General features: G+C 45.9%; 2 protein-coding genes across 9 annotated transcripts in view; both read right to left on the bottom strand.

Annotated features, from left to right (window-relative positions):
- Positions 1 to 8: 8 nt before the first annotated feature.
- Positions 9 to 5114, bottom strand: IMPDH2 (inosine monophosphate dehydrogenase 2). 2 transcript variants are annotated; one of them, XM_011291449.3, is made up of 15 exons: positions 4911 to 5114; positions 4419 to 4467; positions 4099 to 4200; positions 3700 to 3774; positions 3178 to 3384; positions 2588 to 2675; positions 2315 to 2514; positions 2145 to 2235; positions 1957 to 2052; positions 1611 to 1682; positions 813 to 956; positions 582 to 726; positions 340 to 483; positions 177 to 260; positions 9 to 74 (listed from the first exon to the last, which is right to left on the bottom strand). In XM_011291449.3, exons 1-15 carry the CDS (start codon positions 5006 to 5008, stop codon positions 53 to 55), a joined length of 1617 nt encoding a protein of 538 aa, XP_011289751.1. In that variant the 5' UTR covers positions 5009 to 5114; the 3' UTR covers positions 9 to 52. The 2 variants fall into 2 exon arrangements, with proteins under 2 accessions (XP_011289751.1, XP_003982259.1); XM_003982210.5 differs by lacking the exon at positions 1611 to 1682 and having other exon boundaries at positions 4911 to 5113.
- A 234-nt stretch (positions 5115 to 5348) lies between these two features.
- QRICH1 (glutamine rich 1) overlaps positions 5349 to 15519 on the bottom strand; it is a 51477-nt gene continuing 41306 nt past the window's right edge. For all 7 annotated transcript variants that reach the window (XM_023248679.2, XM_023248672.2, XM_023248678.2 and 4 more), the window contains 5 exons: positions 15347 to 15461; positions 8885 to 8993; positions 8377 to 8528; positions 7965 to 8055; positions 5349 to 6298 (listed from right to left, as the gene is read on the bottom strand). In XM_023248679.2, coding sequence (XP_023104447.1) covers positions 6106 to 6298; positions 7965 to 8055; positions 8377 to 8528; positions 8885 to 8993; positions 15347 to 15461 — 660 coding nt within the window. In that variant the 3' untranslated portion in view covers positions 5349 to 6105. The remainder of the gene's footprint in view (positions 6299 to 7964; positions 8056 to 8376; positions 8529 to 8884; positions 8994 to 15346; positions 15462 to 15519) is intronic.

The raw sequence follows: 15519 nt of genomic DNA on the forward strand, positions 1-15519 counted from the left end.
TTTTTTTCTCAAACTTTTATTGAAAAACCAAGGGGGTATGCCGTATCCCTTTTCAGAAAAGCCTCTTCTCATACCTGTAAGCAGAATAACAAGCTGTGAGGTGCGGCAGGAGGAAGGAGGCACAGCAAAAACCTTTGCTCTGAAGGTAGATGGGTACAAAAGGGCTGGTCACTTACGAATGGAGGCTGTGGACACCACCTTCCACCTGAGCTGAGGATGTTCTCTTCTCAAACTTGAGTTCTCCAGAATACATCATGGCTCTGAAGAGGGACGGATGTCGGATGTGGGTAGCTGGCCCTCAACCACCCCCTCTACCCATGTTCAACTCCCCAAGCTTACCGGACTTGGGTCAAACTCTTGGCACCAATGTCTTGGCAGGAGTGCTGGATGCCAGCGATCAGGTAGGGGACAAATTTGTGGATGGACCCTTTGTCCTGCACAGCCCCAGACACCCCCTGAGCCACCTTGATTTTGTCAGCTTCACTGTGGGGAGAGGCAGGACAACACAAGCAAGGTCAAAGCATAGATGAAGCTGCCAGTACAAGGCTGTCAGCACAGGATAACTGACTTTCCTGTCCCACCTGAAATATCGGTTCTGGCTGCTGAGATGCTTGTCCATGGCATCAAGAGAACCCATACCACGATATTTCTTTAGCCGGATTCCATCAGAGAAGAAGTACTCGCCAGGGGCCTCAGTAGTAGCAGCCAGGAGGGAGCCCATCATAACTATGGACAGATGGGAGTGCTGGGGGCAGACTCTGAGTGGCATTAGGGAAAGAATCCCAACAAACTCCCTGGGTGCTGGGCCTCACCTGTGGAGGCCCCAAGGGCCAAGGCTTTAGCGATGTGGCCCACATTTTGGATTCCTCCATCAGCAATAACAGGAACACCAAAGCGCCGTGCATATTCTGACACCTTGTATACTGCTGTTGCTTGGGGCCGCCCGCAGGCCAGCACTATTGAGAGAGGAATATATGGGTGGATGGAATTAATGGGGACAGGCAAGGGGCCCTGTGGCCATAACTCAGCACCCAGGAGCTCTCAGCTACAGATGCACCAAGACTGCAGCTTGGCCGAGAGAGTCAAGTCTGGGATGGCTGCTGCCCCATCTGCCTTGAACAGTACAAATAGCTGTGATGGCCTCCACTCAATCCTGCATGTGCGCGTGCATGTGTGCATGGCCCAGGGCAGCCTCAGGCACATGCAGTCAGCAGCCGGGAAAAGCCCCACCCACCTGGTATCAAGTGGACGTAGGGGGTCACCGTGCAGTTAGTAACCCAGAGGCCCACCCCTTCCTGCCTAGTTGGCAGCTCGGGCAAGATCAGGGGAGTGGTTGTGTAGAAGGAAGAGTGGCTTGTTGGTTCTTGAGCTGTGCCTACTATAGGAAATGTGGGCAGACTAGGGCCTACCTGGGAAGGAGATCCTGCCTTATGAGCACCCCGGGAAGAGGAGGGAGCTGTGTTTTCCAGCAGCCCCCAAAACCATGGTCTGTCATTCAATTTGCCCTGCCCACCCATCAGCACCACAAACCCCGGGAGCTACAGCTACAGTCAACCAAGCAGCCGGGCAGTGGGCAGCTGGGCCGGGCCAGTGGGCCGGGCTGGACTTACTATAGCAGCCCGTGACAGTAGAAGGGCATTTGGGGCTGTGGGACTTTATGTCTGGAGGGATCTTGGGAGCCACTAAATAAAACAAACAGACCAGAGTTTAGAGAGGGTGCAGAGCAGGAGCAAGGAGGCCAGGCTAGGTGAGGGGTGGGGTGGGAGGGAGTGGCAGGTGAGGAATGACGAGCTCGTCTTCCAGCATGTCACCCATCCAAGGGGCCCATCTGGCCCTGGGGTTGCCCCTATTGGAGGACTCCGTATTGTTCCCACAAGAGCGCTTGGCTCAGGCCATCTGGGACTAAGGGCCCTGTTGAAGCCAGAGTCTCTGAGGGCCTGCTGAAGCATTTCCTACCTTCCTGGGTGATGCAGATGGAGCCACTGCCCATGCCCACCCGCAGGGCATCTACGCCAGCATCAATGAGATTCTTGGCCTGAGCAGCTGTGACCACTACAACAGGGAAAAGCTTGTGTGAAGGTCTAAGTGGGAGCTTAGCTTCCCTCCTCTTGCCCCACGTCCTTCAGTGCCCAGTCTTGCCTCACCATTGCCTCCAATAACTTGGAGACTGGGGTATTTCTCTTTGATGTACTTGATCATGTTGATCTGGAAGATTGAGTTTCCCTGGGAAGAGTCCTGGGACAGAAAGAAAGTCCCAGTGAGACTGGTATTACAGCTGCCCCTACCACCCTACCCTGCCTATGTGACAACTCACCAAAACCACTACATCCACACCAGCCTGGGCTAGCAAGTCCAGCCGATACTTGTCATCTTCATGAGTGCCAATGGCTGCTCCACAGAGCAGCTGCTTCTTGGCATCTTTGGAGGCCAGTGGGTAATCCCGGTTCTTCTTCAGGTCTGTCCGGGCAATGATGGCTACCAGTTCATCATCTTCATTTACAATGGGTAACTTTCCTGGAGGTAGGGCAAATACATAAATCAGAACCCTGGTCTTTGGTTCCAGAACCCTTCCACCTCTAGGACTCACCTTTCTTGCTGCGCTGCAAAATTTCATTTGCTTCTTTCAATGTGATGCCTGCAGGAGCTACCACCAAGTCTTCCCTCTTCGTCATGATCTAGCAGTGAGGGGAGCTATGAGAAAAGGCCAGAGACCAGACTTCCCAACAGACCCTGCCCTAATACAGGAGGGAGGTTCCAAAGACCACCACGATCACACACCTGCACCCAAACCACCCTCCTCAAGTGAACCCAACAGTCTGTGCAGCAATATAGTGGCAGGGGTGAAAATTCAGTAGAAAGGACAACATGGTACACAGAGCCTCCTGTTGCATAGCGGAGAAAGAAATGCCATGCCAGAGCAATGACAAGAGAATTGGAAGAGGAGGTCGAAATTGATCCTTGAGTACTGCCTGCACCTTGGGGGTGGCAAACATTCGGGCCCATTCAGAGCCTCTGGTGGGGAAGAGATGCATGAACCCCGTGAAGGGATCAGAAACCTGGCTGGGCACTCATCTTTTCTGGACTGCAAAGGCCCCCAGAGATGCCATTCAGGCAACAGAAACCTTGTCTTAAGCCTTGGCTGCTAGAGCTTGGCTTTGCTTTGTCAGTAGCACCTACCTCTTCCAAAAACCGGTCGTGCTCCTCCTCCTTGAGAAAATCAATGTCCCTTGAGGAAATGATGCCAACCAGGCGGCTTCCCATCCGTCCTGTGTCAGTGATCGGGATACCACAGAAACCATGCCGGGCTTTGGCTTCAAACACATCCCGCACTCGATCCTTGGGGCTGAGGACCACAGGGTCTGTGATGAATCCCTGCTCATATTTCTGGAAGGGATGGCAAGAATATTTCTGAACGGCCTTTACCAGTTTGAAGCCCGGGGTCTGTGCCAACTCCCCCCTCTGGCAGTGCCACAGGACCAAATCACAACTCAAACCCAGGAATAGGAAACACGGGTGGGCTGTAGGTACTGTCCACCTGGTCCTCTTCTGTTGACTAAGGACACAGGGCCTCATAGTCTTCTCAAGAATTGAACCCCAAAGTGGGGAAAAGATCAGGAGAATATATCCCCCATTCCCACCCCCCACTCCACCTCAATGCAGTTCCCAGGAGCTCTTGACCACTATGCTTGCCCTTCTGACCTTCACTTTCCGAACTTCGTTGGCTTGGAACTCCGGTGTACAGTTGTGGTGGATGAAACCAATACCACCTGTAAGCTGCACGATAAACAGAAGATAGTGAAAAAGTGACAAAGAGGTGCTCCTGGGTGGCTCAGTTGGTTAAGCATCTTGACTTCAGCTCAAGTCATGATCTCACAGGTTCATGGGTTTGAGCACCACGTAGGGCTCTCTGCTGTCAGCACGGAGCCCACTTCAGATCCTCTGACCCCTGTCTCTGCCCCTTCCCCACTCATTCTTTTTCTCTCAAAAATAAACTTTAAAAAGAAGAAAAAAGTAAAGAGTAAGAGCAGCATGACTCTATATGCCTTTGGGGAACAATGTGGGGCCCCTCCTTCTGTCCCTACATCCCGTCATGCTCACCGCCATTGCTATGGCCATGCCAGCCTCTGTGACTGTGTCCATGGGTGAGGAAACCAGTGGGGTCTTCAGAGTAATCTTTTTGGTCAGAGCAGAAGTCAGGTCCTGAGGAGATACAGCCAAGTAATGTGGGAAAGCACCTCATATGCCTCAGGGTGGTGCCAGATCCCCATAAATCAGGTGCCCTGCATGACATGCATGCCAATCAGACTATTCTACAGAATCTACCCCCAAGCCCAATTTGGTTTGGTAGCTGAGAGGACAAGGCAAAGGAGTACCTTACCTAACCTGATGTTCAGGACCCAGTTTCTGGCGATACTCACCACCTGGTCTGCAGTGAAGTCGATGTACCCAGGGAGAATGAGAAAGTCACTATGGGGAAGGGGAATGAATCGGGAGTAAGGCTCAGGTTTAGGGCGGCTTAAGATTCCATCCCCACTGATCACATCAAAAGGCATTTGGGCCTAGAGGGCACTGCCCTAGCCCGTGTCACATTAAGGGAAGACAAATCACAAGGTGGAGATGCAGATAGGGGACCTTTTCTGCCACCTAGCTGTCAACAGCGACCCTGGCATCCTGACAACTCCATGTGCCGACAGAATGGAGCTTCTAGTCTGAAATCCCAAGCACTGCCAAGATGCCTCCTCCATTCCGCCCCACTTCAGATCTACCAAATAGAGCCGGAGATGATGTGGGATTTTCCGCAACCTGTCCCCACGCCCGAGTCCCAGAGGGCTCAGTGGAAAACCCCACCCGGCCTCCCACCGCAGCGCGCCGCCCCTCTCCTCGCCCAGGTGAGCCCGCTAGGCCCGCACTTGTAGGTGAGGCCGTCCCCGCAGTTGAACAGCTGCTGTGCCGTAAGCCCGTCGTCTGGCACGTAGGACGTGCCCCCGCTAATCAGGTAGTCGGCCATAGCCAGCACCAGGCAAAGCCGCGTGTGTCCGAAGACCGCGCCGCAGAGGCCTCAGCCGTCTGGGCCGCGCCAATATAAACCCGCCGATATCGTCATTGCGCCCTGCGCGTCACCGACGTCAGGACGCAGTGCGAGCAGGCGGAGCCTACGCGACTTCGGGGCGGGACTACCGAAGGAGCGCATGCGCGCAACACGCACTAGGGCTTGTAGCCTTGCGATTGGGTGTTACCGTGTCTGCTCCCTCCCACAAGACCTTGACCCGTTCAATTAGCAGGCAAGGCTTTGCTTCTACTGGCCCGCCAGGATCCTCCCAAATAAAGAGGCGATGTTCACTAGCATGTTGAAAAGACGTGCTTGTCATTCTTAATAAACAACTAGATTAAGAATACATAAGAGAAACAGAGTGGTATCTTTATATGATACACAAGTGTATGTTACAAGAATTCCATCAGGCACAGGAGCCTCAGGTTTAAGGCCTCAATGCTAGGCCAAAAAAAAAAAAAAAAAAAAAAAAAAGAGGCATGGTAAAGTTTTTACTTTAACATCTAAAATGTCACTTGTCATAAAGGAGGGTGTAATAGAAATTGTCTTTAATAAATCATAATTGAAGTTCCCCTCATTTTCCTTCCATTAAGATGCTAAGTTTATGTCTGAGCATGAAGAAAGAAAAAGACGGTGGCTCCCCTGTGGTCAGCGACGTCTGCCAGTCAGAGTGGAAGCCAGCTGGGGAGATTCCCTGGAGGGTCCATCCATCACTAATTCCATCTTTCTAGAGTAAGGGAATGGGCCACATTTCTCCTAACAGTCCAAGCCCTTTTCCCAGGCCCCAGACAAAAAAAGAAAAAGCCAGCCAGCCACTTTCTAGGACATCTGGCTTTTCAGGAAACCCAGCACCCCCACGGGCTGAGGAATCTGCCGCAGATTTACGGAGACGCACAGGAGGCAAAGTTTCCTTTTACATTTTAAACAGAAGCAGTCTGAAAGGCTTCATAACTACACCAATAAAAAAAAGAAAAAATGGAGGCCTCTTCTTTAGTGTGAAAGTCTGTCCATTTTTTTTTCCTGGATCATCTCCCTTGCACCATGGCTTAGGCATCTCAGTGCATGGTGCTTGCGTTGGCCACTGCAATGGCCTCCTGAATTTCTCGTATCACCAGGATCCGAGTCAGCATCTGTCCCATCTGTTCTCTGCTGATAGGCTGGACCGAGTACCAGATTGGGCTATTGGGGGCCACCACTGGCTCGGGCGTCAGATAAAAGGTGTCATTCCGGCCTTTCACACTCTGGGGGCTGAAAAATATATCAGTAAAAGCTGGGTAAAACCACAATAGTCTCAACCCTCCCACATTGGAATCTACTGGACAGATGCTGTCTGCAAAAGTTGGGAAGACAGCAGCTCTTGGAGGTATGGTATCATAGCTACTGAATTCCATGCAGCCAACACATATTACCACTAGGACCTCCTTTGGGACTACTGCAAATGTCAGTAATAGGCTACCTCCCTTCCACTCCTCCCTTACATGCTGCCAGCTGTGAATATCTCTGAGTGACACCTAAGGATGTGGGGTTCATCTTCTTGAGTCCAACTATATCCCACCTGGAACCAATTTCACCACTTACAAGGTCAACTCCAAGTCTTTCCTCATGTTGTTTGCCTCTACCCAATCCACTGACAATTCCTCAATTTTACCTAAGGGACTCTATCTGCCTTCCCAGCTTGGCTAAGATGCTGGGACCCTTACTTAGGCTCACACTCTACCCCTTCAATGTTTTGCTGTACTTATTAGCACATGTCACTGTCTAAACAGTGACATTCACCCATCCACTCAAGATTTATCAAAGGGCCACTGTGTGCCAGGTCTGCACTAGGAGCTGGTGTTCAAGAAATGAGCAAAATCCAAGACTTCCCACCTTATGGAGCTTACAGGTAAGAGGAGAGATAGTCAACAATTAGATAAATACACAAAAAATGACAATCAGCGATAAATGCTACAAAGGAAAGAGCCCAAAAGAACAGGTAGGGAATCTGGAAATGCTTCCCTAATAAAGCTGAGAAGAGGATTGATAGGAGCCAACTAGCCAAATATGGGGGCCCGTAGGGGGTGGGGAAGGCCTGCCCAACAGGGAAAAATGTTTTTAATGTTTATTTATTATTGAGAGACCGACACAGAGCATAAGCATGGGAGGGGCAGAGAGAGGGGAAGACACAGAATTTGAAGCAGGTTCCAGGCTCTGACCTGTCAGTACAGAGCCCGACGTAGGGCTGCAACTCACAAACCACGAGATCATGACCTGAGCCAAAGTTGGACACTTTACCAACTGAGCCACCCAGGCGCCCCATCAACAGGGAAAATTTCTATGCTGAGGCCTGCGGGTAGGGAGAGCATGAGGTCCCTGAGTGGAGAGAAGCCAGCATGGCTAGAGAGCCAAGAGCTACATGGACATGAGATGAGCAAGGGAAGTATACGAAAGGCCTTGTTGGCAACATTAAGATTACTCTTCTTTATATAATAAACTAAAACCACCGAAGGTTTTAGTCTAAGTAACATGTTAAGAACTATAGCACAGAAATATCATTTTGGCATTGCTGTAGAGATGACATGTCAAACAAAGGGCAAGACAGCAAAAGCAAAGAAAACGAATCCCCTCTAGATTGATGTTGATAGTGACAAAGGTCAAGGACAGGAAGATGTTAGGCTATGCTATGTGATGGAAGCCACTTCTCTATACTTTCCTCCCTCTACCTTCATTCCCCTCTCCAAGACAGGGGACCATATAAAATTACAATGCTGGTCATTCCACATGTTTTTGGGAAACCAGTAAGGTTGCTTCTATATTTAGCTTTTGGGAAGTGTGTATTTACTCTCAGTTCATGACTAAAGAATGCCTTTGTATACAGGTACAGTGCATGCATGCACACACACACAGTCCCCCAGCCACCATAAAGCTTCCTCACCATTTAAAGAGGTAGAAATCGTAGAGCTTGATGGGACATCTCAGTGGATTCTCTGGATTTTCCGTCTGTTCTGCATACATGTCATCTGTAACTACAAAACACACCCCCAACACCAGAGACATGGCATCAGACTGCTTTAGCTTAGGCCCAGATTAGGAACCTTAGGCTTCTAGCCATCCCAAACTAGACTTATTGGGAGGAAAAATGGTGTGAGGCATGAAGGGAAAGTATGAAAGGAAAAAGCAGCAATCATTTCTGGGGCATCTCTGCTTCTAGAAGAGTTTGAAGTTTCTGGCTGGGGAGAAGGGAATGGAGAATTCTTATCCAGCAAATCCCAACCTTCACACTAATCACTAGTCCCCCGGCACAAGGACAGGGCAGGACAAGTTGCACCTGTTTCCGTAGCCCCTACCTTTCTGGCCAGTCTGGTGTATCCCAAGTGCCTTCAGGTACCGAATACTCGTGCTTTTATCCTTAGGATTAGAGGGGTTCTTCTTTGTCTGTCGCAAAACCTTGGAGAAGGCCAGCTTCATATGCTGGTCCACTGTCTTCAAAAGGAAGTATCTGCACCACAAGTGAAAGCAAGGCAAAGGGAGGGGTGCCAGGAGGAGACCATGACTCAGCCTCTGCCATCAGTGTCTCGGAGGAGCTGATGCACACACTCCCAGGATCTGGGCAGGCCCACACCCAAAAACACTGTCTAGTGGAGGAACCACATCAAGACTGATGGCAGGGGTCTGGCAAGGCTGTCTGCCTCACTGGTCACCACACAAATGTAGCCAAATGGGGCTGAAGGCTTTCAGTAGCCCAGATGCTCTCAAATGTGTCAAAGGAATTCCTAAGTCTACCTGGATAGTTTCCACCCTCTTCACTGGGCAGATGCCAGCAGTGGCTAAGCATGGAGCTTCTAGAACACTTACTTGGTGTTAAAGAACATGAGGGTGGTCAGCAGGGTGGAAGGGGAGTGAGCCCCGAGCTGCTTGCACTCCCACAGCATCTCCTCAGTCACGTGGCTGGGCAGGACATAGCCTAGGAGGAATAGAGTACTGCTACAACAAGACGATGGGAGAAGGGCCCTCAGAGGTGCAGGATGGGAAGTGGGAGGCACAAGGACCACACAGGAGTACAAGTTTACCAGAAAAATCTCCCTAGGGAATGGCAGAATCACCTGGAAGCTTGAAACACAGATGCCTGGGTTTCAGCCCAAGTTTCTGGGATGGGACCTGATAATGTGCATTTCTAACAAGTTCCTGAGAACCAGTGCCGTATATGATTCTTACCTGATGTTAATTCTTCCTCTAATCCAAGATTACAATTGGGCAAAAGAACATAGTGTAACACTCAAAACTATAAATCAAACTCTGCATATATGCATACTTCTCTAGAAAGAGGGTATAGAGCTTTCATCATATTTTTTCAAAGGTGTCAAAGGCCCAAAGAACCAGTATGTGTGTCCTTGTTAAACCTCTTGTGTTTTCCACCTCTAAAAAGCAAGCTCATTCTCATTCCCTGTCTGGATAAAGGGGAGAATGATATTCAGAACTATTACAGGGTTCTCCCACAGGGAAGGTCTAACTTTAAGACACTGGTTCATAAGCAAACTGAGGGCTGGGCAGGGGCAAAGGCCAATGTTTGATCAAAAGCCCTGTGCAGCCAGGTCTATGTGAACAGAAGATGACACTTAGGTTGATCACCAAGCCCCCATCATGTGTTCATTCAACAGTCAATGTACCAGTGTTTATGTGCCAGGCACTGAGGCCCTGGTAAAACAGTATTCTCCTGCAGGAGTTTCAGGAATTCTCCAAGCAGACAGTGAGGATGCCACATCCTAGGAGCAGGGAAAGAAATATTCTGCCCAACACATTCCTCTTCTCTACTCTTGCGAAAGCTGGTCCTCTAAGTCCATTAGTGCACTCCCATCTCTTTCTGGCAGCACTATCTCTACTCTTCTATTTTGTGGCCCACTGGCAATACGATAAGATTCCCTGCCCTCAAAATATCTGAAGCAGATGAGTGGCACAAGACAGCCCTGTTTGGGGAAGGCCAGAGCTAAAAGTGGTCCCACACATACCTTAGCATGCACTATTTTCTTTGGGTTCACTTCACTCTGCCAACTGGTAGTGTCTCTTCCCTAGCTTTACCCACTTCCTAACACAACTTAAACTGAACTTTAGTGTCTAAAAACCAGGATTCCTGGCATGGGAGAAGGGAGATGCAGAGACATCATATAAAAAGCCTTGTAGTTCTGAATCTGAACTGCAGGTATCAAAATGATTTTTTTTTTTTTTTTTTAGTTCTGCCCCCCTGAAAGGCCTAGAAACAATGACCAACCCAGAAGCAATGAACACCCCTATGCTACTTAAAATACCATTTACCACTAAAAGGAACCAGGTTCTATGCTGAACTGACCAATTCTATACTGAGGCAGAAAACAGAAAATGTCCAAGATGAGCATGGAATATCTGGAAAATCAGAAATCAAGGAAGTAGGGCCATGTCAAAAGAACTTAAAAGCCAATTTAAAGAGGCTCCAAATGGCCAAAGACAGAACAATCTGCACATCAAAAAAGATTACCTGCAATGGAGTAAACCATATTAAATATGTTTAAATCCATCAGTTCACAAGGATTCTTTAAAAAGTGAATTGGTCATCACTGGATGAAACCAGTGAACCAACTCATTACTGTAAAAACTGCTAAACAAAGGAGAAGAAACAAGCCCTTATCCTGCCTCTACTATAAAATCCATAATCTATACTGCTAGGCATTGAAAGAGTGATCAGGAGAAAGTTGTGCTCTGTATTTCAGCTAATAACGAAGAAATAGTAACATCAGAATACCACTGTTTGCAACTCCTAACGAATGAATGGATCTAGATATTATGGGTATCAGATGGAAGTATATAGCCCATCTATGATGTCTCCTTCCAAAAAGGAAACACAAAATTCAAAACCCCATCAATGAAGTCTTTATCTGCAACTATCTGCAACATTTACAGTTATGTGAATACAAGGAACGGAAAACTATACTAAACTACAATATGGGGATGTAATCAGACTAACAATTTAAAAGGCTACTTTCTTCTATAAATAAATTGCAAAAAAAAAAAAAAGAATTAAGGAATCAAGGGGAAAACTAAAGATTAAAGCTAAATATTAAAAGACATACCAGCAATTTCAATGTGCGGATCTTATTTGCACCTTGGCTCAAAACAAAGTCAAGACATTTTTGAGACATTAGAAATTTGAACAAAGGGTAGATTTTTATGACATTATGGAATTATATCCCCCCCCCCCACAGTATAATAAAGGCATCATGTGTCAAACATACTAAAATATTTATGAATAAAATGTCTAGGAGTTACTTCAAAATAATATGGGAAAGGAAAAAACAGATGGGGTACCTATGACACAAGATTTGCCATGGGCAATGGGTACAAGGGAGTGTCATTTATCTCAAGTTTACTTTTATATATGCTTAAAATTTCCACAATGCAATTTTTATTTAAAAAAAAATTTTTTTTTCAACGTTTATTTTTATTTTTGGGACAGAGAGAGACAGAGCATGAACGGGGGAGGGGCAGAGAGAGAGGGAGACACAGAATCGGAAACAGGCTCCAGGCTCTGAGCCATCAGCCCAGAGCCCGACGCGGGGCTCGAACTCACGGACCGCGAGATCGTGACCTGAGCTGAAGTCGGACGCGTAACCGACAGAGCCACCCAGGCGCCCCACAGTGCAATTTTTAAAAAGCAAAGTTTGGGGGCGCCTGGGTGGCTCAGTCGGTTACGCGTCCGACTTCAGCTCAGGTCACGATCTCGCGGTCCGTGAGTTCGAGCCCCGCGTCGGGCTCTGGGCTGATGGCTCAGAGCCTGGAGCCTGTTTCCGATTCTGTGTCTCCCTCTCTCTCTGCCCCTCCCCCGTTCATGCTCTGTCTCTCTCTGTCCCAAAAATAAAAATAAACGTTGAAAAAAAAATTTTTTTTAAAATAAAATAATAAAAAAATAAAAAATAAAAAAAAAGCAAAGTTTGCACAGCCACACTTGGCTTGAAAATTTGCACATCATGTAGAGTGATTCACTTATTTGGTTTCTGTTCTAATGATAGTCCCTCAGAAAGGACTCTTTCCTAATGCCCTTAAAACTTTCCATTCCCCTGTGCTTGGTTCAAGTCACTTAATCATATACACTGTCTTCCCCCTATTAGACTATAGGTTCCATTTTATTCATTATAATATTATATCATCTACACCTGAAATGCTACTTGGCACATAACAGGCAAGCAAAAACTATTTGCTTGAAAAGGAATTTTTCTTTTAGGGGTGTCTGGGTGGCTCAGTCAGTTAAGCATCTGGCACTTAATTTCAGCTCAGGTCATGATCTCATGATTTGTGAGTTTGAGCCCTGTGTCTGGCTCTGCTCTGTCAGCGCGGAGCCTGATTGGGATTCTCTCTCTCTTCACTCTCTCTCTGCCCCTACCCAGTTCATGCGCTTTCTCTCTCTCTAAATAAAATAAATAAGTTAACTAAATAAAATACCTATTTTTTAAAGGTTAAGCGTGTAACTGTGTGGTGATGGATGTTAACTAGATCATTTTGCAAGACCTACACATATCAAATCATTATGTTGTATACCTAAAACTAATATAATGCTTTATGTCAATTATCTCAATTTTGTTTTCATTTTAAAATTCCTGTTAGATTAATGCAAAAAGTAAATAAATAAAAATAAATAAAAAACAATTGGCAAAGCCAGGATTAAAACTCAGATATTCATGTGAATATAAACTTTTCAACTCATCTGGGTAAATACTAATAAGGAGGACAACTACTAGATCATAAGAAAATGTTTACTTTTTTTTTTAATATTTTTAATGTTTATTTAAAAATTTTTTTTTTTTTTACTTTTGAGAGAGAGAGAGTGAGTAAGTATAGGGGAGGGGCAGAAAGGGAGGGAGACAGGGAATCCGAAGCAGGTTCCAGGCTCTGAGCTGTCAGCACAGAGCCTGATGCGGGACTTGAAGCCATGAGCAGAGAGATCATGACCTGGGATGAGGTCAGATGCTTAACCCACTGAGCCACCCAGGCACCCCTCATGTTTATTTCTGAGAGAGACAGAGACAGAGAGCAAAGGAAGGGCAGAGAAGAGGGGGACAGAGGATCTGAAGCAGACTCCATCCCAATAACAGCCTGATGCAGGGCTTGAACCCATGAACCGTGAGATCATGACCTGAGCTGAAGTTGGACACTTAACCAACTGAGCCACCTAGGCACTCCGGAAATGTTTACTTAAAAAAAAAAAAGAAAAAAAAAAGCCAAACTGCTTATAAAGGGATTGTACCATTTTGCATTCCCACCAGCAACGAATGAGCATTCTTGTCCTCCCTATCCAGCAATTGGGCCTGCCACTGCTTGTGATTTTAGCCATTCTAATGGGTGTATAGTGGTATCTCATTTTAATTTGCAGTTTCCTGATGATATCTAATGATAAGCATCTTCATATACTTATCTACCACCTGTGTTATCTTCTTTGGTGAGGAATCTGTTTAGATCTTTTCCTTTTTTTTTGGTTCAGGTTGTTTTTTATTGTTGAGCGTTAAGAGTTCTTTGTATATTTTGGATACCAGTTCTTTATCAGGTATGAGTTTTGCAAATATTTTCTCCCAGTTTGTGGCTTGTCTTTTCATTCTCTTAACAGTGTCTTTAACAGAGCATAAACCTTTACTTTTAACGAAGTCCAACTTATCAATTATTTTCTTTCATGGACTATACTTTTTTCTGGTATATCCAAAAAGTTACTACCAAACCCAAGGTCACCTAGATTTTCTCCTATGTTATCTTCTAGGAGTTTTATAGTTTTGTGTTTTACATTTAGGTCTATGACCCATTTTCAGTTAATTTTATGAAAGGTGTAAGGTCTCCATCTAGATTCATTTTTTGGTATGTGGATGTCCCGTTGTTCCAGCACCATTTGTTGAAAAGACTATTCTTTGTCCACTAAACTGCCTTTACTCTTTTGTTAAAGATCAGTTGGTTATATTTCTGCGACTCTACCTCTGGGCTCTCTATTCTTTCACCAAAAACCTGCACACAATGTTTAGAGCAGCTTTATTCATAATTGCCAAAATCTGGAAACAACAAAGATGTCCTTCAATAGGTGAATGGATAAACAAATTGTGTGGTACATCCATACAATGGTATATTATTCAGAAGTAAAAATAAATGAGCTATCAAGCCATGAAAAGACACACAGGAACATTAAGTGCATATTGCTAAGTCAAAGAAATAAATCTGAAATAGCTACATACTGAATTATTCCAACTATATGACATTCTGGAAAAGGCAAAACTATGGAGACAGTGAAAAGATCAGTGATTGCAGAGATTTGGGGACGGAGGGGATAAATAGGTGGAGCACAGAGGATTTTAGGGCCCTGAAACTTCTGTATGATACTGCAACTGTAGATACATGTCATTATACATTTGTTGAAACCCACAGAATGTAGAACAAGAGGAGTGAACCCTAATGTAAACTACAGACTTCTGTAGTGTGTCAATAATGGCTCATCAATTATAGCAAATACATCATATGAATACAAAATATTAAATAATAGAGGGAAGAGTGTGTGAGGGAGTATATGGGAATTCTCTACCTCCTGCTAATTTTTTCTGTAAACCTAAAAGTGCTCTAAAAAGATAAAAATTTATTAAAAAATAAAACCCCAAATACCTCAGACATTCTACTCTAAGACTCTTGTTCTTTCAGGAGTTTTATGAGTAAAGCAAAAATTATGCTCTATATATGTAGAACATATGTTCAAACATATGGGAAAAAAATCTCCAGTATGTAACATGAGCAATCTATATGAAAGAGTTCGTAATTCTTAAGTTTTGCAATGATTCTAATTTTAATCAATAAAATTTTTTTAAATGTTTTATTTATTTTTGAGAGAGTGAGTGCATGTGTGAGAAGGGGAAGGGCAGAGAGAGAGGGAGACACAGAATCCAAAGCAGGCTCCAGGCTGAGCTGTTAGCACCGAGCCCACCACAGGGCTCGAACTCACGAACCATAAGATCATGACCTGAGCCGAAATCAGACACTTAACTGACTGAGCCACCCAGGCACCCCAATAAATTTTAATTAAAACAAAGAGAAGAGTAACAACCCAAGGCTCTGCATGCCCCCATGTCCTGGCCACACTGGGACCAGGGGTTTCTCTGTCTGATGTGCAGTGCCCCTTCAGTATCTGGCCAAGCAGTACAGAAGTTCATGCTGGTGCCAAGGATTTATAGCCTCCTCACCCACATGCTGTCATAGCCAGCCACAAAGACAGCTGATCTTTTATAAACCCAGGTGGGAAAGACATCCAAGGACTAGGAAGACTCTTACCAAGTGGAGTGACTCGGGGCTGAACATCTTTCAGAACTTCATGTAGCCACTCCGTGAATCGAACATAATAAAGATCGGAGAAAATGTCATCAACCCTTCCATTTTCAAAAAGATACTAAAAGAAAAACAATAAAAGTTGTTGGTAGTCTCCTGAGTAAAACTTTCAGGGTAAA

Source organism: Felis catus, chromosome A2, assembly GCF_018350175.1.
Source record: "Felis catus isolate Fca126 chromosome A2, F.catus_Fca126_mat1.0, whole genome shotgun sequence".
Taxonomy (NCBI): Eukaryota; Metazoa; Chordata; class Mammalia; order Carnivora; family Felidae; genus Felis; species Felis catus.